The 23,935-nt window shown below is 50.3% G+C and overlaps 1 protein-coding gene across 2 annotated transcripts in view; it reads right to left on the bottom strand.

Moving 5' to 3' along the window:
• MDGA1 (MAM domain containing glycosylphosphatidylinositol anchor 1) overlaps window positions 1-23,935 on the bottom strand; it is a 64,964-nt gene that overhangs the window by 28,805 nt on the left and 12,224 nt on the right. For both annotated transcript variants that reach the window (XM_037736235.1, XM_017522553.2), the window contains exon 2: window positions 2,489-2,628. In XM_037736235.1, coding sequence (XP_037592163.1) covers window positions 2,489-2,527 — 39 coding nt within the window. In that variant the 5' untranslated portion in view covers window positions 2,528-2,628. The remainder of the gene's footprint in view (window positions 1-2,488; window positions 2,629-23,935) is intronic.

The raw sequence follows: 23,935 nt of genomic DNA, 5'->3' as shown, positions 1-23,935 counted from the left end.
GTTATCATTCTGGTAGCAAAGTACAGGAATGGATCGAGGGGGGCTGGGTGCAGTGGCTCATGTGCGTAATCCCTGCACTTTGAGAGATTGAGGCGGTAGGATCACTTGAGCCCAGGAGGTCAAGACCAGCATGGGCAACATAGTGAAACCCCATCACTACAAAAAAAAAAAAAAAAAATTAGCCAGGCATGGAGGCACATGCCTGTAGTCCCAGCTATTTGGGAGGCTGAGGCGGGGAGGATTGCTTAAGCCCAGGAGGTCGAGGCTGCAGTGAGCCATATTGCACTGCTACACTCCAGCCAGGGCAACAGAGCAACCCTGTCTCCAAAAAAAGAAAAAAAAAAAAAAAAAAAAAAAAAAAAAAAAAAAAAAAAAAAAAAAAAAAAAAAAAAAAAAAAAAAAAGATGGAAGGAGGGGTGAGGTGAGAGACTGAGAGGTCAGTTAGAGTCTACAGCAGTGGTCCAAGGGACAGGACCGACGGGCTGACCTAGAGGGGGAGTGAAGAAAAGAGAGGGGAAGACCCATGCAAGAGACATAAAAAGAAAGGCGTGCCGGTGCACGTGTTCACATCTCAGCACTTAGGGAGGCTGAGGCAGGAGAAATGCTTGAAGCCAGGAGTTCAAGACTAAAACACGCCTGGCTAACACAGGGACACCATATATCTACCCAAAAAATTACAAATAATCCAGGCATGGTGGCACACACCATGGTCTCAGCTACTTGGTCAGATGGGGTGGGAGGATCGCTTGAGCACAGGAGGTCAAGGCTGCTGTCAGCTGTGATCATGTCACTGCACTGAGCCTGGGCAACAAAGTGAGAGCCCATCTCAAAAAACAAACAAACAACAAAAACAAAAAGAAAACAATTAAGGCCTCAGAGTCTGGCTAGACGTGAGGAATGAGGAGGTGCAAGGTCAAATATGAGCCCAAGAGTTTGAGCCTGGGTGGTGGAATGAATGAAAGCACTGGTGGAAAGAGAAAACCAAGTCTGCAAACACACAGCCACAACCACACATGGCCCGCAGGGACACGTGAGAGGACACACACAGATGGCCAGTGCAGCCTGAGGGAGAGATGACCTGGCGGCCTCACTGGCTTTTAGGGAGGACCATCCCCACTTTAAGGGTCGCACCTGACACAGACATTGACCTAAATCCAGCAGCTTGTTTTCCCTCCTAAAACGCGCCTTCGAGAAGCAGCAGCAGTGGTCACAGCTTCTTGTCCATCTGCCTGTCTCCAGGCCAAGCCTACTAAAGCCATCTATATTCCCAAAAGTATCCAGAAAAAAGAATTTTGTATTTCACTGTCCTTTCTAGGATCCAGTTGTCACCCTTTCTGCTGCTATTAAAGGTCACAGCAGCTCACCGGCAAATTCCTCCCGTCCCTTCAGTCCAGCTCCTCCCTGCCTCCTCCCCTCAGCTCTCAGTGATAATGGGCCCGTGCTTCCTGCCCAAGCCATACACTTCGTTTGTGACAAAATTCATCTGGCATTTCCAAATCCTTGCTTTCTGTTTCTTTCTAATTGCTTTGGATCTTTGAACCTCAAGGGTATGAAGCTTGCCTGCCAGAAGCCTCCTGAAGTAAAGATCATGTTTTCTTTTTCCTTTTTTTTTTTTTTTTTTTAAGACAGAGTTTTGTTCTTGTTACCCAGGCTAGAGTGCAATGGCGCAATCTCGGCTCACCGCAGTCTCTGCCTCCTGGTTTCAAGCAATTCTCCTGCCTCAGCCTCCCAAGTAGCTGGGACTACAGGCATGCGCCACCATACCCAGCTAATTTTTGTATTTTTAGTAGAGACGAGGTTTCACCATGTTGACCAGGATGGTCTCGATCTCTTGACCTCATGATCCACCTGCCTCGGCCTCCCAAAGTGCTGGGATTATAGGCGTGAGCCACCACACCTGGCCAAGATCATGTTTTCTATGCTGCTTGTCACTCCTTGAGCCCCCAGCTCAAAGATGGACACGCTGGGAGGAAGCAGACTGAGCTAAGAGAACACTGGTTCTGGATGCAACGTCTGCTTCCATCCTCACAAGAGCTGTGTGCCCTTGGAAGTTTACCCCAACCTTGCTGAGTCTCAGATTCCTCAGCTACAAACGGGGGCACTAATGCCTTCCTCACTGCACAGCTGTGAGGCTCCAAAGGGAAAGCACTGGAGAAAGTGCCTGGCACGGCACCTGGCACATGGTCTGCCCACAGACACATTAGAACGATGTGCCTGCTCAACAGATCCGTGGAATGGAGTGGAGCTGAACAACCGGCATCCCATTGTTCCCCTCAGCCGTCAGTGTTTTCAGGTGAATGAGCCCACAGCCTCCAGCCCTTTCCCACAGAGCTCATTTTCCAGCTATTTCCCCAGCCCCAGTCTCCTGTTCTCCGCCTCCATGCTGCGGTGCATTCTGAGTCCTCATCTCCTGCTGCCTCTTCTTAAGTGCTCAGCAGGCAGGGAGAGGGCAGGAGGGGCCCATGCAAGGCCTGGGCTGGGGGCTTACCTGGGGTCGAGGATGCCCAGTTACAAGGCACTGCAGCATGAGGGTGTCCCCCTCCCGGATGGTGTAGACACGCTCGCTGATATTGTCCTCTTTCACCACACATGCCTGGCCTGCGTGCACGATCTGGGCCTGGGCCGGAGCTGGCGGGAGAGGATGGAGGAGGTTTAGAGAAGAGGCCCCAAGGCGGAGGAGCTCTGGGGCTCCCTTCTGAGTGTGTCGGGGAGACCTCCCCAGACCATTCCTCAGAGGCCTGACCCCGCTGAGCCCAGGAAAGAATCCTCCCAGGACCCTCAGGCCAGAACCAGGAGGGCCAAGAACTCAGGAAAGGGACAGTTCCCCCACCCCTTTCAAGAGAGCTGTGCTTTCCAATGGACTGATTGTGTGAAGAGGCTTTGTCATCAGTACAAACTGGTCGTCACTTAGTTAATATCACCATCTTAGCAGTCCTGACCGCGGATGCTGTGGCCACCCCTCTCAGCTCCCCAAGGTGACAGATGCATCCACTCCCAGCTGCTGACAGCTCAGGGTGTTCACCTTCCCCAGGGAATTGCTGCCTTGGCCAGAGGTGCCTAGGAGATTACTCCCTCACCACCACAACACACATACACACACACACACACACACACACACACACACACACACACACAGAGGTGGGGTGACTGTGGCGCTGTCATACTCCAGAGCTGCCCTGGGAACAGGCTGAGGCTGCACTTCCTGAGCCACCTCTTTGCTTGGCTGCCTCACTCATTCCCTCAGCTTCTCTTGAGAGCATTTTCCCAGCAAATCACTTGCCTAAACCGTAACTCCCCAGCCCCAACCATCTCACGCTTTGCTTCTAGAGAGCCTAAGCTAAGACATATAGACACACACACACACACACACACACACACACACACACCCCAGCTGCACATTGCCCTCCCCGAAGGCCTTCGTTGTTTTTCACTGCTCTCTGAGCCTGTGTCCAGCTTCCTCTCCAAGGGAGAGAAGTTCTCACAGAAGTTGGGGCCTGGGAGCTCGAAAAACTATGGCTCCTCCCTGATCTCTCCCACAGTACCCGGGGCTGGGCTGTGGCCCAGGTCAGGGGACCAAAGCTGGATGGGCCAGTGGGAGATGACTGAACTTGCCAAAGTCACAGCCCCTGCCTTGGTGTCCAGCCCCATTGTTCTAAAGGCAAATCAGCTCCCAGCCCACCAAGGCTTAAGCTCTAGAAAAAGAAAAGACCCCAACTTCACAGGTTCTGCTCAAAGCTGAGAGGGGAGAGAGCGGAGGGAGAAGAGCTGATACTGGGCATGAGGAACACAAGGAGGTATAAACAACATCCCTGCTCTGAAGGGGGCACAGGGATGTTAAAATAGAAGTCATAAGAGTGATGGAACAGGCTCTCTGTGGCTAAGAGATAAAAAATTATAAACAGGACGTAAGGCCATGCCAGGCAAGGGGTAAGTCACACCCCCTACACTTAAAGAAGAACCTATGTTCTAGCTGCCACAAGGTATTCCTTCTTCTCTCGCGGCTGAATAAGCACTGGCCTGGAGATAAGCAATACTGAAACAATTGCAGACCATCCGCGGCCAGACACCGACTAGCTGGCCTCCTGTTCCACCAGCCTTAACTAAAGCTTTGATCGGACAAAAGACTGATTTCAGTAGCTTTCTCCTGATAAAAGACCATCCACCATGGACTGGTTCTGACCAGCTGCCAGAGGCTGCCCATTAAGTGCCTTTGTGTCTTCCGTGTCACCTTTTGACACATAGGCCAGATTGTGGTACATTTAAATGTCTGTACCCCAAAGTGAATGTGAGGTGTATGTAAGACGCACGTTTGCTTACTATGCATCTATGCATCCCCCCTTTGTGAATATTCATAGCTCCTCCCATAACCTGTTGAATATGTATATACCTGGCCCACCTGTTCAGCAGAAATTCCTGTCTCACCTTTCCTCCTTCAAAGTGACTGCTTTCAGTCTCTGCCAGAAGCTACACTTCCCAGCCTGTCAGGATGGCCACCCCGTAGGATGCAACCCTCTATAAGAAATAAAGCTCTCTTCTCCAAATGTATAAGTCTTATGATTCTTCAGTTAACAGAGGTAAGAAGATAAGAAGATAAAGCCTATACAGAAAATGTACAACTTCCTCCAGAAAACGTACCATGACTGACAGGCGCCTTCTTATGTGTCTAGAGTGTCATCACCCCCCCGCCCCCAGTGCAACAACAAAGCATCAGACCTGTGTTTCTGTCAAATTCAGTATTCTTGTCTTTCTGCCTGCCAGACCATGAGCTTCATCTCGGGATCCCCAGCACAAGGCCTTGAATAGCAGGTGCTCAGTGAACCTTGAATGAATGCATTTATAAGGATATCCCATGGTGAAGTTGCCGGGTGACATAAGAGAGATAGAGAATGCCCTAGAATGTCAGAGGACAGGCATTACCATCTTCTGGAGGAAGAACCACAGAAGGTGTAGTGTTTGAACCAGGCTTCAGGGAACAGGGAGGCTCCATGCTAGCTGACAAGGCAGAGTCCCAAATTATATTACACAGGGTAAACCACTAGTGATCTTTGGACGTTAGTTTTCTCATCTCTAAAATGAAGAGAACACTACCAACCCTAAGAACTCACAATGGTGGATGTGATGATAACATAGGATAAATGAAAAATGCTTAGTAGAATCGTCACAAGTATTACAGATGCTGCAGGTAGGGTCTTCCACCAACATTGATGGGATAGACATGAGCTAATCACAGAGGTAGAGTCCACAGAGGTAGCCTGGCAGCAGGGCGATTAACTTGGTCAGCAATTGGGAGTGACACAGGCTGTTTAACCATGAGGGTCTCTGCAAACAGCAGCAGGTTCTGTAAACAGCGGTAGCTGCCACCAACCCAGAGTCTGAGTGTCCAGGTGACCATCCTGCCTGACTGGCTACCCCAGAGGAATGAACCTGGCTGGCTGTCAGGAGACAAGCAATGTAAGCCTTGGGCAAGTCAATTCACCACTTTGGGCCTCAGTTTCCCCACCCATAGGAAGGGTAGATTAGATGACTTCTAAGGTCTTTTTCAATTCACAAACTCATACTTTCCATGAATTTTGTAATCAGCACATAGTCCCTATATAAGATGCACTCTAGAATCTGGGAACTGGGCCCGAAACTGTTACCTCGTGCAATAAAAATGCATGAGCACCACTATACGTGAAAGAGATAGCCATCTGTGACCAAAGTCCTCAGGAAATCTCATCAAGAAACAACCCACCAAGAGATGATGTGCATGCTGGGTGCTGATAAGACCAAGAGGCCTGAGGCGCCTCTCAACAAGAAGACATCGATTTAGCAGGCTCCAATGGAAGATAAGCTGTAATCTTGGACACTGTGGCTTGCCTGTAGCAAGGCAGTGTTGTAATGACAGAAGCTTTGGTGACAGATAAGGAATACTGAAAAAGAGCTGGAGAGCTGGACTTTCTTAGGGCATGGCCAGAAGAGGCCAGGGAAGACAGGGCCTGATTAGCAGACACAGGGCCTCTGGTCACCTGACAGGTATATTTCCCCACTGGAGATGGGGCCATGAGTAGGTATCAGAGATGACATTGTTAAAATTATCCAGCTCCTGGCCAGGTGCGGTGAGTCACACTTATAATCCCAGCCCTTTGGGAGGCTAAGGCAGGAGGATCACTTGAGCCCACGAGTTTTAGACCAGCCTGGGCAACATAGCGAGACTCTGTCTCTACAAAAACTGCAAAAATTAGCCAGGCAGTGGGGGCGGGGGGGCGAGGGGTGCCTGCAGTCCCAGCTATTCAGGAGGCTGAGGCAGGAGGATCATTTGAGTTCAAGAATTAAAGGCTACAATGAGCTATGATCATGCCACTGCAGGCCGGCCTGGACAACAGAGTGAGATTCTGTCTAAAAAAAGAAAAAATGATTCAGCTCCCTTTGATGACCTTAAGTATTAAGACCACCCAACTCTAAAATGCTAGAACGACTTTGGAAGAAATATGGGCAGCACCACTAAAGGTAAACAGGTGTATGCCCCATGATGTAGCAATTCCACTCCTGGGTAGAATGAGTACTTATGGCAACCAAACAGTAAGTACGAGAATATTCATAGTGGCTTTATTCGTAACAGCTAAAAACAAGAGCAGCCCATATGTCCATCAAGAATAGTATGAGTAAATAAATTCTGGTATCTTCATACAAAGGAGTATTACCCATACGTGAAAAAAGTGAACTACAGATAGACGTGATACTGTTGAATCTCACAGGCGCAACTGGAGTGAAATAACCCAGACACGAACATACAGTGTATTGTAATTGCACAGACAGAAAAGAATATATGGTGTGTGATCTCACTTATTCAAAACATAAAACCAGAAAAACGTATCTTAGGGTCACAGAGCCCTAACAGTGATTGCCCTTGGGTGGGGTGGGGGTGGGAGATTATTTGCTGGGAATGACACAAGAGAACTTTCTTGGGGAGAAGAAGGGATCCCATCTGGTGAGATGGAAATGTTGGACATTCTGATCTGAGTGATGGTTACACAGTGTCCAGATACACAAGTAAAAACACATCAAGGTATCTGCTTTGGACTTCACCATATTACACCTTCTAAATTACACCTCAATTCTTAGAAAACAGCATCCGCCATCCTGGGATGATATTAACCATTGAGATTATCCAGGATAATCTATTTACTATTACAGTTACCCAACTCGCTGATTCTCACCCTTACTTGATGAGTCACTTCCCATTGCTGGTTTGGCTCCAGGCATAGTTTTCCTTCTGAAATGAGACCTCACTAGTAGCAAATTACCTAGTCCCCCTTGGCTTCGGCCTTTCAATTTGCTCATCACCCACCACGGAGTTTCCTTAACATAAGTCAGCCTCCCAATGGCTCAGGTCACCCCTGGAATGGCCAGAACCATGTTTCTGACCCTAAACCCCAAAAGGTCCCTGCCCCACTGAACCTCAGCCTCCATCCAGCTCCACACACCCTAGGAAGACATGCCTGCAGCATCTCCTGATTTGGACGGGAACCAGGGCAGGGCTGATTCAAGACGCATCATGACATAATCCCTTCATTCAGTCTGTGGAACAGTAAATGCTGCTGGGCCCGGTGCTGTGCTGGGCGCTGGAGATACTGTCATGAAAAGCGAACAAGGGATGGCTCTCAAAGAGTATTGCTGGGGAAATGGATCACAAAAAAGGAAACAGAAATGGACAGGATAGTTTCAGAGTGTGTTAAATGTTATGACGACTCGCAAACAGAGGGATGGGATAAGGAACCGTGGGGCGAGGAAAGGTCTGCTTTAGAGAGATGGAAAGAGCAGAGCTGTGGAGTCAGACAACTACAGGGACCCCTTCCTGGCTCTACTACCCATTAGCTGGCTGATGCTGGGCGATGCTGGGCAAATTACTTAAGCTCTCTGAGCCTCAGCCTCTTCATTTATAAAATAAGAACAATGATGCTTCTCCCACGGCTGGTGCGAGGGGTTGATGCAATATATGTAACACACCTGGCCAAATAGTATGTGCTCTGTCCATGAATGACAGCTCCCAAGATATGAAATAGGAGCACCACCAGCTGTGTGCTCCCACACATGCAACCCAGCGGTGGAAATGCTCAAAGCAGACATTAAACGGGTAGGGAAGTTTCATTAATATGTTCAGAATTCATGCTGGGGGCTGTTCAGGGCTTCGGAGAGGTTGGGAAGTAGGAAGGGCTAGAGCCTTCTCTGAGTATGCCTCTTCTCATGGAACTAGTACACTTTCAGCAAGTTACTTAAGTTTTCTCATTTGTAATATGAGGCTGTGAGGAATAAATAAGGAAACTCACGTAAAGTGTTTAAAAGAGTGCCTGGTACTCAGTACGCAATCTAAAACTGTCAGCCAGCCTTATCATTCTATAAATGATCCTGCACTCCTCCCAAGAACTCACGTCCCCTGCAGTGTGCAAGCCCTTTGCATGAGAGGACCCGGCCTTCTCTGTCACAGATGATGGTTAGTACCTTCCTGGGGTCCACTGTATATTTCCAAGCTCTTTGCCTCAGTTCTGAGAAGCAGAAAGGGAAAGTCATATTTAGCCCCACTGGCAGAGAAGGGGACCAGTGCCTGGAAGGGGACAAGGAAATGCCTTGTCCAAGTCAGCAGCACAGCCGAGACTCAACCCCAGGCCTTCCCCTGCTAGCTTGGGACTCTGTTTACCGTCCCCAGGAATTTCAGAGGCACAGCTGGATTTGATTACCTTTGCTTGACACCGTATCGGTGGATAGAAAACTGAACAGGATTTCAGAACCAAGTGTGTTTCCTTGCCTCTGGTGTATAAGATTTTTTCTATTTTACTCTCCTGATTTCTATCAACAAAACCCCACAGAAAAGGAAAACAGCCTCTTCCAACCTGTGTGCCACAGAGTGATCATTGATAGTCCATCACAGATGACTTTCACTGTCAAGTAAGGATGCTGCATGTTCCTTCTCTCACTCTCACTCTCTGAGAAAGACTTGACACACAAAGTATACTATTAAAGGCTCTGAAAAGTCCTGCAGTAAACACATCCACGTAAATTGGTTTAACTCAGTGCTTTCTAAATGTATTTGGCCAAAAAAACCCTTCTTCGCAGAGTACCTCAACACCTTGAGAGGCAGCAATGTTCTGTAAACCAGTGGGAAAAAGCTTAATACAAAACTAACAGTTGAGGGGTAAACATGTCTCCCCACCCCCAGTGCCTTAGTTGAGAACAGCCAAGAGGCATGAGAGATGTCACCCTTGGGGCAGCATCCTAATGAGAACAGCTGAAGCAGAACGCTTCTGGCCCAACAGCTTACTCTTTCCCTTCCCAAAAAGTATATACCCAAAACATATACGTATGGGCGGGGGCTTCCAACACCCAGCAGGACCAATGAGGAAGACACAAACTCTCAGGGAGCCAGATTAAGACAGACTCCAACTTGCCAACTAAGGATCTGAAAAGCATTCCCACTGAAATGGGGGAATTTCATCAAAGACCCCCACGCCTCATAAGAGAATCCATGCCCAGCTGCTAGCCAAAGGTAGGGGTCTTGTCAAATGCACATGGATACAACCCCAGGGTGAGGGCCAAACAAGACTGACAGTAAGACAAGTGGAAAACCTGGATCAAAAGCACCATCAGGCCTGTAGTCCCAGCACTTTGGGAGGCCGAGGTAGGAGGATCGCTTGAGCTCAGAAGTTAGAGACCAGCCTGGGCAACATGGTGAAACCCCGTCTCTACCAAAAATATAAAAAATTAGCCAGCGTGGTGGTGCACACCTGTGTTCCCAGTTACTCAGGAGGCTGAGGTGGGAGGATGGCTTGCACTCAGGAGATGGAGGTTGCAGTGAACCGAGATCATACCACTGCACTCCAGCCTGGGTGACAGAGTGAGACCCCATCAGAAAAAAAAAAAAAAAAAGTTCCTCTAGGCTGGGCACAGTGGCTCATGCTTGTAATCCCAACATTTTGGGAGGCTGAGGCAGGAGGATTACCTGAGGCTAGGGGTTCAAGACCAGCCTGACTCCATCTCTACAAAAGAATTTAAATTTAAATTAAAATAATTAAAAAAAATTTTTAATGAAAATAATTTAAATTTTTAAATTTAAATTAAAAAAATTTTTTTTAATGTAAAAATTTATGGGGTATGGTGGCACATGCCTATAATCCTAGCTACTTGGGGGGACTAAGGGGGAGGACTGATTGAGCCCAGAAGATCGAGGCTGCAGTGAGCCATGATTGCACCACTGCATGCCAGCCTGGGCAACAGAGCAAGACCCCCATCTCAAAAAAACAAAAGCTCAGCCAATTATCAATGAAGAGGGCTGTTGCCCTCTTCCTGCTTCTGGCTCCTTCCAGGGAAGTGAGTCTGCAGGCTGGAAAACAACCAAAGAGCAGGGTGAGGGAGGGGCAAGGGGACAAAAGGAGAAGGAGGGCCTGCAAAATGCCCCACCCAGAGTTGGTTCTATCTGCCCACAGCTGACAGAGCAGATGCCACCACCCCAGCCACCTCCCAGAAGTACCACTGAATGTTCTGGATGGTGTGGCACAGAATTGGGATCTGTGTCCTTGTTCTGACTTCCATCAGGCAGTCATTCAACAAGCACTTATCAGTATGAGATGTTAAACTTGGTGCCGAGGAACAGGGAGCTATGGCATTCAGACTCTGCACTAGGGAAGCAAACAGCTAGAAAAGTTGGAGAAGAATGATGCCTATAAAGGCCTGCTGAGAGGCAGACAGAGAGCAGGGAGGGATTGCTGTGAACTAGAGACTCGTGCTATGTCTCAGGTCTCCCCCACCCCCATCTGCAGAATATATTAACTGCAATAACTACCCTTTATTGACGTTTACTCTGCCAGCAACATATTGAGTGCTTTATATCTTATATCTTATTTATTGCTCCTAACAACCCTATTATGGCTTGGACTTCTCAGATGAGGAAGCTGAGGTTCGGCAAGGTTATCTAAGTTGCCCAAGGACACCCTATTGGCCTGGAGCCTGTCTGACTCTCCGTCTTTCCCACTAACCGCCATGCATTTCCACTTCCCAAGTGCCTAGCCCAGTGCAGGGCTCACGGCTCAGGATGGAGTCTCCACGTTCCTGCTGCATCCACAGAAACCGCCCCTCCCTCACCATGCCACCTCTCGCCCTCCCAGATCCTGGTATGCACGTGTTTATTGATCCTTTTATGCATGTAATGCAAATGGACACTTAATAATTTAGCGGAGTTAACAGTGCTGAAATATTAACAGGCTTTTCTCTTTTAATTAGCTGCTCAGAGAATGGCGGCCTAGGGCCTGGGAGGAGGCTTTCCTGGGCAGGCGCCTGGCCTGCTCTGCCTGGGCCTCCTTCTGCCAGCAATGGTGTTCCGAGCCTCTCTGCAGACTGTGAGCCATCGAGCGTGGGCCCCTCAGGAAAATTAACCCTGCCCTGCTGTGCTCACTGCACTGGGGGTTGCTCTGCCCTTACCACAGCCCCGCTCTCTGCAGAGCTGGCTGGAGCCTGTCCTTTGTTCACTACCAGCCGGGGGTGGACCAGGTGACTTCTCAGGGGTGCTCTGAGGCTGGGGGAGGCTCCCGTTCTGTGCTCAGAAAGCCAGCTTGAAAGAGTCCCAACCCACCCACACTGTCTCCCCCAGCCTTGCCGTAACGCAGAACATCTTGAGGAAAAGCAGCGACAGACGTTTGGCCCATCCAGCTCTGGGCATTCTGTCTCAGGTCATTCTACCCATGTCCAAGGCCATTCCCTCCCCATCCTCCCTCTAGCTCCCTGTCCTCCCAGTCCTTCAAAGGGCACACACAATCACCTTTTAATTTGCCATTGATTCATTGATTTGCTCTGTAACATTTTCTGAGCACCTATTACGTGAAATCTCTGCCCTCAGCGCTGGGACACAGAGCTAAATGAGGCACAGCCCTTCTGGGCAAAGAGCCTCTGCCCTCTCCCTGCTGCAAACCATATTAAACCCTGTTCCCCACCACAAGGCCTTTTTCGCTAATCAAAACCAAACTCACATTCAGCCAACCTTCCCTTTGGCTGCAAAAATCTCTCCCTAACCAGAGTGCATGAGTCTCTGACCTCTGGTGTATAAGGGTGCTGTCACTGAATACAGCAGCCAGCCATAGCTGAAAGGATCAGTGTGCAGGCCGCCACCCTGCCACCACAATTGAGAGAAAAACAAGCTCTGCTTTCATAGTCAGATGCAGGCCTGCTACAGTTTGCGGGGCCTTGTTCCATTTGCAGAGCCTCTCACTGCAGAGCCTGGAGCTTCTGGGAGGGGCCAGCGCCCTTACAACTCTCCTCTGCTGCAAGCAGTGGCCTGTCCATTATGTCCCATTCCCTGGGGATGTTCAGCACCACTGCACCCACATCCTGGTCTCATTGGAAGGCACACAGGTATTGAGAGTGGCAGGTGATGTTCACAGACTCTTCATGGTCTGTCTATCAATGGAAGTCTAATCTGCACATCCACTTACAGAACTAGAGGATGTCTGCACAGGTCACCAGGAAAGCCCTTTAATGAGGACTCTTAGGTCTCTGGAGGAAAACTATAAAGGGACTTTCTCTCTGGTGGGTCCCAGGATACCAGGATTAAAACTGTTAATGATGGCCGGGCGCGGTGGCTCATGCTTGTAATCCTAGCACTTTGGGAGGCTGAGGCAGGCAGATCACTTGAGGTCAGGAGTTTGAAACCAGCCTGGCCAACATGGTAAAATTTTGTCTCTGCTGAAAATACAAAAATTAGCCGGGTGTCGGGGCAGGAGCCTGCAATCCCAGCTACTTGGGAGGGTCAGGCAGGAAAATCACTTTAACCTGGGAGGCGGAGATTGCAATGAGCAGAGATCGCGCCACTGCACTCCAGTCTGGGTAACACAGAGAGTCTCTGTCTCAAAAAAAAAAAAAAATTGTTAATGATGAGGGAACACAGGCCATCTCTAACCAGTACAGGCAGGACACTCATGAAAGAGGCAGAAAGGCCTATACCTCAAGTTGGGGACTGCTTGATCAGAGTCTTTAAATGCAAATCCGAATGGGCTGCTCAGTGGTGTAGGATGAGCGGCAGGGAGGAGTGCTCTACCTTTTACTTAGTGACCGAGTGACCTTGGGCAAGTTGTTTAACCTCCTTTAGCCTCAGTTTCTTCATCTGCAAAATGGGGGTAATAGTACCTCTCAGGCTTCCATGGAAGTAACTTTTGGGTTGTGAGGATTTGATGAGACAATGCACAGTGGGTACATCACACAATGACTTGTACTTGGCAGGTACTTAATAAATTTCAGTCCTATTTCCATTTAAATGGACCAGGATGCTTTGGGAACCTATTCCAAAGTCTTGCAAGAAAAAAATGTGAAACTGAATGAGGTCTACTTTGGAGGATTATGGAAAGTTTGTAATCCTGAGAGATCAGAATATCAAGGTAGGCTGAAAGTGGCAATCACTGGGAGGAACTCTCCCCATGAGAATATGCAGGATGGTGGTGGGAAAGAGAGGCTTCCACCCATCAGGGCAGAGAATGCCTCCTAGGATCTCAAGGTCTGCGCCTTCCTGGCCCAGGGATATGGAACCCATGGACATAGGGTTACTCATGGTTATTCATGTAAAATTTCCTTGCCTGGATCCCAGCAGGGAAAATTCCAGCCCCAAAAAGCTCTGCTGGTCTTGGAGGCCCCATCACTGTGGTTCACTTGGCGCTGGTCCCTGGCAGCAGTCCAGGGTCTAGATCTGACCAGGCCTGCACCCGTCAAAGCATACCTATTGAACCAAGCCCACAAAAACAGTAATTTCTGGATGACTTGAGGCAAAATCATTTACCCATCTAGTCTAGAGCCTTAGCCTCCTATTTATACAATGAACATAACAGGGTTCCCTATTGTGAGTATGATACCCACGAATTCCACTAACTGGAATGCCCTGCGCACAGCACACGCTGCCTAGTAGATACGCTAGAAGTTCAGTTAGAAGGGGCTGAAATAAAACCAGGCTCATGCTTCAGAGTGTGCCTGACCTGAGAAGGCCCTCCTATTCCAGGGTGAAGCCTGACAGCCCCCAGTCTCTAGGAGTTTGCAGCACAGTCGCTAGAGATAGGGTACCACCAGGGTGGGACGAGAGACACACTGCCAGATCCAGGCCTCCAACCCAGAAGGCAGAGCCTGGGCCAGGAAGTGGAGACAGGGCAGTGGCTTTGCTAAAGCAAGGAGCCCCCAAAGCCCCACCTGATCAAAGGGACCAGTGGTGCAAAGGGATGGAACATGGCTCCCTCCAAGACCCACAGGGCTAACCCCCAACCCTCAAGCACAGGCTCAGCTTGGGGTTCTGGCACAGGCCTGGATGTAGGGGCCAAGGGGAGAAAATACATCTAAGACACTGGATTTGGGCTGAAGTGGGCATCTGGGGACGCTGAGCACTCACGTAAGAATGGACGCAGGTAGGTGGGAGGGCGTCCTTTCCACACGGTGCAGTGGAAAAGCAACCAAACCTGCCAGAACTGGGGAGAGGCTCCACTCCAGCACCGAACTTGCCTAAGCCCCCATTTCCCCATATAAAACAGAGGCCAGTAACATTAGGTTCACAGTGTCTTATTAAGTGAGATGACATTTAAGAGAGTATCATGTAAACTGTAAAGTTCTGCATAGATCAGGTCTTATTATTATTAGGCGCCAAAAGACCCAAGTATGGCATCAGGAGGTGCAAACTGGAAGTTAAAAAGCAGGCCATAATGCACCTATTAAACCAGTGAAAATAAATTAAAATGGTGAAACCCACTGTGGCTAGGCTGTGCACGACAGCAGCTCAAACTTTCTGTCACATAACCCGGCAGTGCGAAATGAGAACCATAAAACTGTTCCTATCCTATGACCTATTAGGCAATCTCACTTTGGGGAATAGGCCCCAAGGAAATAATTTAAGAGGAAAAAGTAATTCACATAAGGATATTCACAGCAGAGCTATTTAAAAGAAAGGGAAATTGGCTCCTGTCCAAACGCTCGGCAGCAGAGAAATGGTGACCTGAACTCCAGCACATCGATGTAGGGGGTGCCCTGAGGCCATTAGAGTGACAGGTCTGAGGGCTCAGTCAATAGCAGGAGACGTGTATAGGAGATAAAGTCAGCGGAGAAAGCAGAACGGACCACTGTTTACTGCTATGTAAAAATATATTGACAGGTATGGGCAGGGAATTTAGAATGAATGGTTCATGTGTGATGGTCATTGGGCTTCTTTTTTTTTTTTTTCTATGAAGTTGTTTAAGTGGATAATAATAACAATAACAATAGTGAAAGCAAAATTGATCTTGCAGCTTGAGAGCTGGTGAGGCCTTAGCCCACAGCAGCACAGAAAGGGAGGGAAGGAAGGATAGCATTTCTGGGGGTTCTCCCACAGCCAGGCAGGCTCTGAGCCCCGCAACCTCTGGTCGCTGTGGGTCCCTAGGTAGAGCTCCAGCTCCTGGAAGGCACCCCGCCCAGCAGCAGCGGGAGACAGGGGTGCTGCAACCCAACTTCTAGCAGCCCCTGAAGCCACTTCTGCATATGAAGTTACCTGGTTCCTCCGTGCCAGGCCTTGGCCTCAACCCAGGAGACCACAGGAAAATTAGCTCTGAGGTTGAAGAGCCAGGGAGCAGAAATGTAAGGGGGACCTCATTAGCTTTGTGCCCCCTCTATCCATTGACCTCCAGCAGTAACTTTCACTGCCCCCCAGTACCCACAAGGCTTTGGAGCCACTCCTCACCCCCGACATCTCTACCAGTGGGAACACATTGATCCCCCTTAACCAGGTATCAGCCAGAAATCTGGGAGTCATCCATGACTTCTCTCCTCCTCCCACACCCCACACCCAATTCACCAGCAAGCTCTGTCAGCTTGACCTTCAGAACCAATCGGGAATCTGCCCTCTGCGATGCCACCCTAGTCTTAGCCCCACTACCGAGGCCTGGCTGGTCTATGACAGCAGCCTCCTGACTGGTCTTCCCTGCGTCCTCCCTTGCCTGGGGCAGCCTGTTCTCCACCAGCAGGCAAGGGACCCCATCTCTCCTCTGCTCCCCCTGCCATGATGCCCATCTCACTTGGGGTCAAAGCCAGTGCTTTTTCAAGAGCCTACCACACCGTCTGCCATCTGCTCCCAGCCCCACTTCCAGCTCTGCCACCATCCCCACTCCAGCCACATTGCCGTCTTCCTCAGTCTTCCAGCAGGCCCGGCCCTCTCCCACATCAGGGCCTTTGCAGTTACAGCCTGCCCCGCTGCTTGGATTGCTCTTCCCCAGCTCTCCAGAGCCTGCTCCGTCCCTTCCTTCAGCGCTCCTTGACCACCCGGTTTAAGACAGCATGCCTGCCCTACCTCTATCACGCTCAATCCCTTTCCCTCCTCTGTGTGTTTGTAACACTCATCAACACCCTGCATATTAAATAGCCACTTGTTTATTCTCTTACTGTATCCTTTTCAAAAGGCGAGCACCCCTGGGAGCGAAAGCACATTAAATCCCTTAAAGGGATGAATAATCTTTTTTTTCAAGCATCAATTCAGGAAACATAAAGTTTAGGAACGTATTTTCTTTAGCATCGGATATATTTATAAATTGGGAAATGCAATACCTGCCCTCCTGCTTAAGTAGCCTCTTATTTTTTCTCCATCACTGAAGGGCTTCCTCTCCTTTTTTGGCTAAAATTTTAGAAACCATGTAAGTGGCAGGCTCCATAGGATCTGATTATAATGCTGAGCCTCTGAACAACTTGTAAATGACTTGGAATCTAGCAGGTTGGGGGAGAAAAGTGAAGGACTCGGGGATAGGGAAGGACAACTGGACCAAGGTTCAGTCACAGTCAGGGACAGGAAAGCCCCTATCAGGAGATACCCGGGGGCTGTGGATGTGGGAGGGGGGAGGCTGCCCCTTGGGAGGAAGGCGAGGTCTGGAATGGACAGTGGGTGAGTGGCAGTAAAGAGCTGGTGCAAAACACCTGTTCCCAGCCCTGTAAAGTAGCTAACAGGGAAGATTCTTGCTATAAACTTCCCTGAAAGGTAAATGGGAGAAAGTCTGAAATTCTTCCACCCTTCCTCCTGGGCCAGGGCCTCCGTCTTATTCCCTCTCTGTCCCAATATTGTGTCACATGCCTGCACACAGAGCCTCCCATGCCGCCTCCCTGGTGGCAGCCTCTGTGCCTCAGCCAGTGACGGCGGCAGCTTCCTAAGCCAGGCCCCGGCGGCGGTGGGATTCCTCGCTCAGCAAAGCCTCCTCCAAACAGCCATGGTCACTGACTCCCACAGGCCAGGCACCAGGCTGAGAGCAGCTTCCCACACGTTCCTCGTTTCCCCTTTACCATAGCCCTCTGAGGAAGGTACCAGCATTCACCCTGTCTTGTGCATGGGGAAACTGAGGCATGGTGCAACACCTGCCCATGATCACATGGCCAGTGAGCGGCCGAGGCAGAACTCCACCCCAGATCTGTTTCAGAAGCCTCTTCTCCTATCCTTCAGGTCACACTGCCTCCCTGCACTCTCACCTGAGCAAGAGATGGTTATTCATTGACTTTGTTATATTTAGTTACTGAAATTAGATCCCGATGGTGTCATGAAGCCTGGCAAGTCATGTGCAACAGCTGACCTCAGAGCTGCTAGTTGCTGACACCTGGGTGTGAAGAACTTCTCTGGTTACTCCCCTCCCTGGTGGCTGTGGAGGAGAGGGGGGCACTGACACACCAGGGAAGGCAAAGGTGGGGATGCAAGGTGAGCTGTGCGGGACCACTTGCTTGACCCTTCCCAGAATCCTCCTCTCCAGTTGCCATGCCGCCACCTCTGTGGAGGCCTGAACCCTGATGGGGAGTGCAAGGTGGGGCCAAAGGAAGCAACTGGGGAGAAAGGAAGCCAGCTTGCTCAGAGGCATCAGCCCTGAGACCCTCAGCCACTAGGGCTTCAGAAGGGAGAAGCACCTCCCAAGAGGAAGTGAGCAGAGCTGAGCAGAGATGCATGGAGGTGACAGAGGTATGCAGCGGGTGGGAGGAGCACCAGTGAGGAAACTGAGGCACATGAGGAAGGACCCTGCAAGGACTATACACGAGGCAGCGCTAGTCCAGTGCCTGGCAAACAGCAGGTACTTAATAAATGTCAGCCAGAGCTATAATTAGTGTAGGTGCTCAAAAGACTTCCTGGTGAGGACACCAGAGAGCCCCCGTTTTCTCAGGCTGGGAATGAAGCATGAGCCCTGGATCAGAAAGCCGTGCTCGGGCTCTCCATGCTGCACCAGCACTTTTCAAAGGTGCCAGCTCCCCTCTGAGCCTAGCAACCCCCCTGCTACTCGGCCCAGCTGAGGCTACTGTCTCCATGCACCCAGCCCAGCCCCCAATCTGGCACACGCACAGCGAGTGAGCACACACCTGGCGCAGGCCCCAGTGCCCGGGAGAGAGGCTCCGAGCAGGCGGCTTTGTGTTTTGTGAAAGCCAAATCCACAACTGAGCTCTCCAGCCAAGCAGGGCCTGCTGGGAAGGCTGGCAGACCTCCCTCCCTGTCCCCCACTGGGGCCCACCCTTCCTCCCCAGCTCCCCACCCCCAGGAACCCTGGGCAGAACCAGCTGCCACCCTGGCTGGCATGGGGGGTTAAGGGAGACGGGCCTGGGCCCAGCTCTGGCAGTGCCTGGGTTTGCCCTCCTACCCTGACCCCTTCCTGCCTGGAATAAATTGGAATACAAATCAGAGGGAAACGCTTTCTTCTGTTTGAACAAATTGCTATGGATTCCTCCCTGTCTCAGGTCAGGGCTCTCGATGGGGGATATTTTCACTCGCGGACTGCTAATAGACTCGGGAGAAGCTGCTGGATCGATCGAAACCAGGAAAATTAGCCAGGAGCTCCAGGCCAGCCTCGGCCTGCCCCTGCCCGCCACTTCAGGTCTCCTGGGATGGGTGGTAGGGGCCATACCTAGGTTGGACATAAGTCTCTGACTGATGACCCAGGGTGCTGGGTGTCCATGCCCACCCCCTACCTTGGACACAAGGCGAAGGTGACCAGAGGCCATCTGGAGGGACAGTGGGATAAAGGTGGACCCAGAGAAGCCCCCAAACAGGTCTACAGGACCCTTGCCACACACATACATAGTTCCCTGCACATACATACATGTTCTTGTGTGTAACATCATCACACATACACACACCTACAGCGTACACATGCCAGTGTATATTACATGCACAAAAAATACAAATAATGTGCACTTGCTTGGGGCAGGGAGAACTGGGAGAATGTATTACAGCTTCTGTCAAGGTACCCAGTGAGAGCAAGTTCTCTCATGCCAGTGGTCCCCATACACAGATACACACATACACATACACATAGACACATACACACACTGATCTCCAACAGAAGAAGGGGAGGGAACAATGGGAGGGGGATGAAGCCCACCCTCACCCCAGCCAGCTTTGCAGCCCCTGCTCCCTCAAGTCCCCAGAAAGGAGGGAGTGAACCAGACAAGGGTGTCAGTCAGTGCACTGGACACATCAGGGCATCCCTCAGTAGCAAGCTTTTCCTAGTATCACTTGAGGCCACTCTGCCAACAGGCACAGTAGCAGAAGTGCACGGCTTGATCAAAAAGCAAGCTACTCATGTCTCCTGTCTACTACTCTCACCCACATCACACACACACCCCCCTCAGGAAATGAGAATCTAGATCCGGCTTGGGAGATGGATGTGAACAAGGAGAGGGTATTCACTGCCACATACAGCAGGGTCACCAGCTTGGTGAGACCCTTCGGCTCTGGCCATTGGCTCCTGACTCTAAAAACTGAGCAGGTGGTGGGCCGGGTACGGTGGCTCATGCCTGTAATCCCAGCACTTTGGGAGGCCAAGGTGAGAGGATCACTTGAGGTCAGGAGTTCAGTTTGAGACCAGCCTGGCCAACATGGCGAAACCCCACCTCTACTAAAAATACAAAATTAGCTGGGCGTAGTGGCGAGTGCCTGTAATCCCAGCTACCCGGAGGCTGAGGAGGGAGAATCAATTGAACCTGGGAGGTGGAGGTTGCAGTGAGCCAAGATTGCGCCATTGCCCTCCAGCCTGGGCAACGGAAACAAAACCAAAACCAAAACAAACAACAACAACAACAAAAAAAAACTGAGCAGGTAGAAACAGGCAACCTCTAAGCCCATAACCTCCGACCATCCATGATTCCAAGCTGAGCCCCCTTCTCTGCTGTGTGGCCTGAGGACTTCTCTCTTGCTTTCTCTGGGCTTCAGATTTCTCTCCTGACAAATGATTAGATGTGCCCTAAAATTCCCCCTGGCTCTGTCACTCTACGAGTCTGTGATTCTAGAACATTTCTTTGTCTTGCTCTTTGCTGTATCCTCAGCACCTAGAACAGAGTCTGGCACTAGAAGGGTTCAAGAAATATTGAATTAGTTACTGAATCTCAGGTCCCAGTTACTGGTGAAGAGATAGAAATATACAACAGGGTGAAAGTGCTGCTCTGAACTGGACTCAGGCATGTTCAGGGGTGCAGGCTACTCTGGTCATAGCCCATGGCTTGGCTCCTGGGCAGGGAAGTAGACAGAATGCAGTCGACCTTATTACCCTCTAACCCCTAACAATTGGTTCACCCACAATCCCACCCACAGCGCGGAGGGTCTTCTAGTCTAGACTCTCCACACTTCTCTGGTTTTGAATTCAGCGAGATAGAGAACATGGGGCCTCTCAGGGCAATGCCGAAAGGACCCTATAGATTCTGGGTCTGTTCTTAGCAATGCTCAACCCTGTCCTCCGCAAGTATAAGCCATCCTTCAGGAAGAGCCTGAATTCTATCAGGAGAGTCTTGGGGAAATCGACACACTTGGGTCCTGGCCACTAAATCCAAGGAAGTAAATGAGCAGTGCACAGATCTGGTGGCTGCAGCGTTGAGTTTTCAGCCTGGAATGGAGGCTTTACATGCAGCCCAGAACATGAGACCTAAAACAAAGAGCTCTACACAGCAGGCCGGCTCTGAAAAAGCAAGGCCATGGCTTAGCAAGCTGTAATACAGACTGTCGGTGCCCCACCTGCACCCCCTCTCCTAAACACTTCAGTGCATCACCAGCCAACTCCCAATTGCCAATGCCTGTGGGCGCCTCTCTGCCTGAGGGCCGCCTCTGGCCACTAGAGCTCGCACTGCTTGTGTGCACAGTGGTTTAGGAGTACCGGGAATTAACACCCCCAGGAGCAGCCTCGCCCAGCGACAGATGCAGGGTGGGTGTATACATGCCCCAGCTCCCTCACCCCACAGTGGGATAACTGTGAAGTGTATGTTTCACAAGATGTGCCAGAGTTCCCCCACGGGACGCCGAGGTGACTGACTTGATACGACATCTTTCTTGGTTTCCTTTGCTTCCCTGTCGCGCTTCTCCATTCCTCTACCAGAGTTCCCTGCACTTGACTCTTAAATAATTGCAGCATTCAGCTCCTTATCTCAGTCTGCTTCCGGGGGAACCCAAACTAAGAATTCAAGTCCAAGTGTGTTTTGACTGTCCATAGTGTCCACTATGAAATTTCTCACAGGGCCACAACACAGAGTCCACATGTTACCTAACGACCCCTCTCCACACTTTTCAAATACCCCACCATCGTCCTCTTTCTCCACCCATCACTCCCCTGGAAACCTCCTTGCCTGAATCCCATGAGCTGGCTCAAGATCCAACTCATCTGATCAATCAACCTGTGCCATGGGGAGAAGGCTTAGGGCTCCTGGGTATTCCCAGAGTAACTTCTGGAAACAGTGGCAGTGCTTCTGCCAGCTAACTTGTTAATAATAACTCTAAAGTGGAACTTGTAGGCAGTGTGACAAGATGCTGGACCCAGTAGAGACTGGCAGCAACCTCAAGTTCACACTATGGAGCAGGCTCACCTTCCCACCCACAAGGGTGGGGGGGTGCCACGACACTTCCAACAAGGGCCTCTAACATCTAACCAGAGCTCTAGACCCAGAATGAACCGCAGATCCCGTAGTCTGGATGCAATGAGGTCTGAGAATAAAAAATGAGGTTTACAGGGAAGGGGGAAGGATTATAGAGGTGTGGGCACAAAATGAGCTTATAAACGCCGTGTAGACATGCCCTGGATTCTCCTAAGCCTAGGAGGTGACCGGAGAATGAGAAAGATCCAGCTGTAGAAAGTCCTTTGACATGGCTTTTAACTTCAGCCTTGGCTCCTACTTGCTGTGTGAACTTGACAAGCCACTTGCCTTCTGTGGCCTCAGTTTCTTTGGGCACTGAATCTAGAAGATCTGCTTGGGGTCACTGAAGGCCACTGGCTGGCGGCTGAGCTCACGCCTTGCCACATCCATGTGCCCTTCCTCATGGCCTTCTCTGTGTCTACCCTGTGGTCTTATTCCAGAAAGAGAAGGGAATTCAGGTCTTGCCATGGCACAGACCTTCAGCTTGCCTTCTGGGCTTTATGTCTCTTGCCAGAAGGTAACCTGGCCTCCTCAAGGTCCCCTGCATTTTACTAGAACACTAGAACCAAACCCAAGTAGATGAGGCCACTGAAATTCAATTCATTCCCCCATCTCTACCCGTTATCCCTCTCAGTGTCCCATCTCAGAGATGGGGGAAATGCCTTCATCAAGAGTTTCTAAAGAATCACTTGGCAGCCGGTATGAGCAGCACAGCGGCTCATACCTATAATCTGAGCACTTTGGGAGGTTGAGGCAGGCAGATTGCTGGAGCCCAGGAGTTCGAGACCAACCTGGGCAACATGGCAAAACCTTGTCTCTACAAAAATACTAAAAATTAGCCGGGTGTGGTGGCACACGCCTGTAATCCCAGCTACTCAGAGGCTGAGGCATGAGAATCACTTGAACCCAGGAGATGGAGGTTGCAGTGAGCTGAGACTGCACCACTGTACTCCCAGCCTGGGTGAAACAGCAAGACTGTCTCAAAAAAAATTTTTTTAATCACTTGAGGAGAGCCTCAGGGCCCAGGAATTACTCAAGTTCAACTCAGAGTTCTGAGTTCCTGAATCTTTCTTTCTGATAAGTTGTTGCTGCAAGTTGGAATAAGGTCAATGAGAAGAACTTCCCAAGATGAAGCAACAGAGACACTGAGCAAACAGCAGTGGGGCTGCCTGGTCTCATGTAGATATGGGCCTGCTGAGAGGCAGAAAGATGAGCTAGACCACCTCTAGCCCGCGGCCTCTCACACAGCCCCTCAGTTTCTGTTCCCAGAAATCAGGAGGCTGCTTTTTCTGCAACCACAGAGCTCTTCTGCTATTAGGGCTGAAAGGAGACACCTGCTAGTGAAGAGAGGTACCAACCGGTAGAAATCAACAATCCTACGGATGTGTGAACAGACAGTGTCAGGAGGCACCGGCAGATGGGAAGCTGGTGGGACTCTCACTGCAATGTCTGGGTGATCCAAGCAAGTCACCTCCCTGCTCTGGGTCTCTGTCTTCCCTCAGATCTCTTCTGGGCATCTTCAGAGCAGCCAGGACCCTCCCACCCCCACCCCTACCCCTACCTGAGCTAGGCTGGCAGAGTTGGGTGAGGTGGGGAGGAAAGCAGCCACATTCATCTAAATCCCCTCTCATTCAAGAAATACCAACTGCCCCTAAAATGGGTGTTTGTGGCAAAGACTGCTCATCACCCACCCAATATCCACTCTCCCTTTCTTTCTAACTGAATGCAGATATTTCCTCAGATGGGAATGTGCCCATCTAAAAACCCCTATTTCTCAGCCTCCCTTGAAGCTAAGAACGGCCAGGAAGATGTAAGCAGAAGTCACTGTATGGTGTTTCTGGGAAAGCTCCTTAAGGACGGTAGCCTCAGCTGATGGGCCTTTTAAAGATTCCTGCTGTCTTTCCTGGAATGTGTCATGACGGCTGAGCCCCATCAGCCTTTGATGACCTTGAGGCAAAATGTTAAAAGGCAGGGTTCCCAACCTTTGCTGCACACTGGAATCGTGTAGGGACTTTTTTTTTTTTTTTTTTTTAATGCTGATGACTGGTTTTCACTCCCCTAGACA

This window comes from Cebus imitator, unplaced genomic scaffold (assembly GCF_001604975.1).
Source record: "Cebus imitator isolate Cc_AM_T3 unplaced genomic scaffold, Cebus_imitator-1.0 Scaffold24, whole genome shotgun sequence".
NCBI lineage: Eukaryota > Metazoa > Chordata > Mammalia > Primates > Cebidae > Cebus > Cebus imitator.
This window is presented reverse-complemented; position numbering and strand designations above follow the sequence as displayed.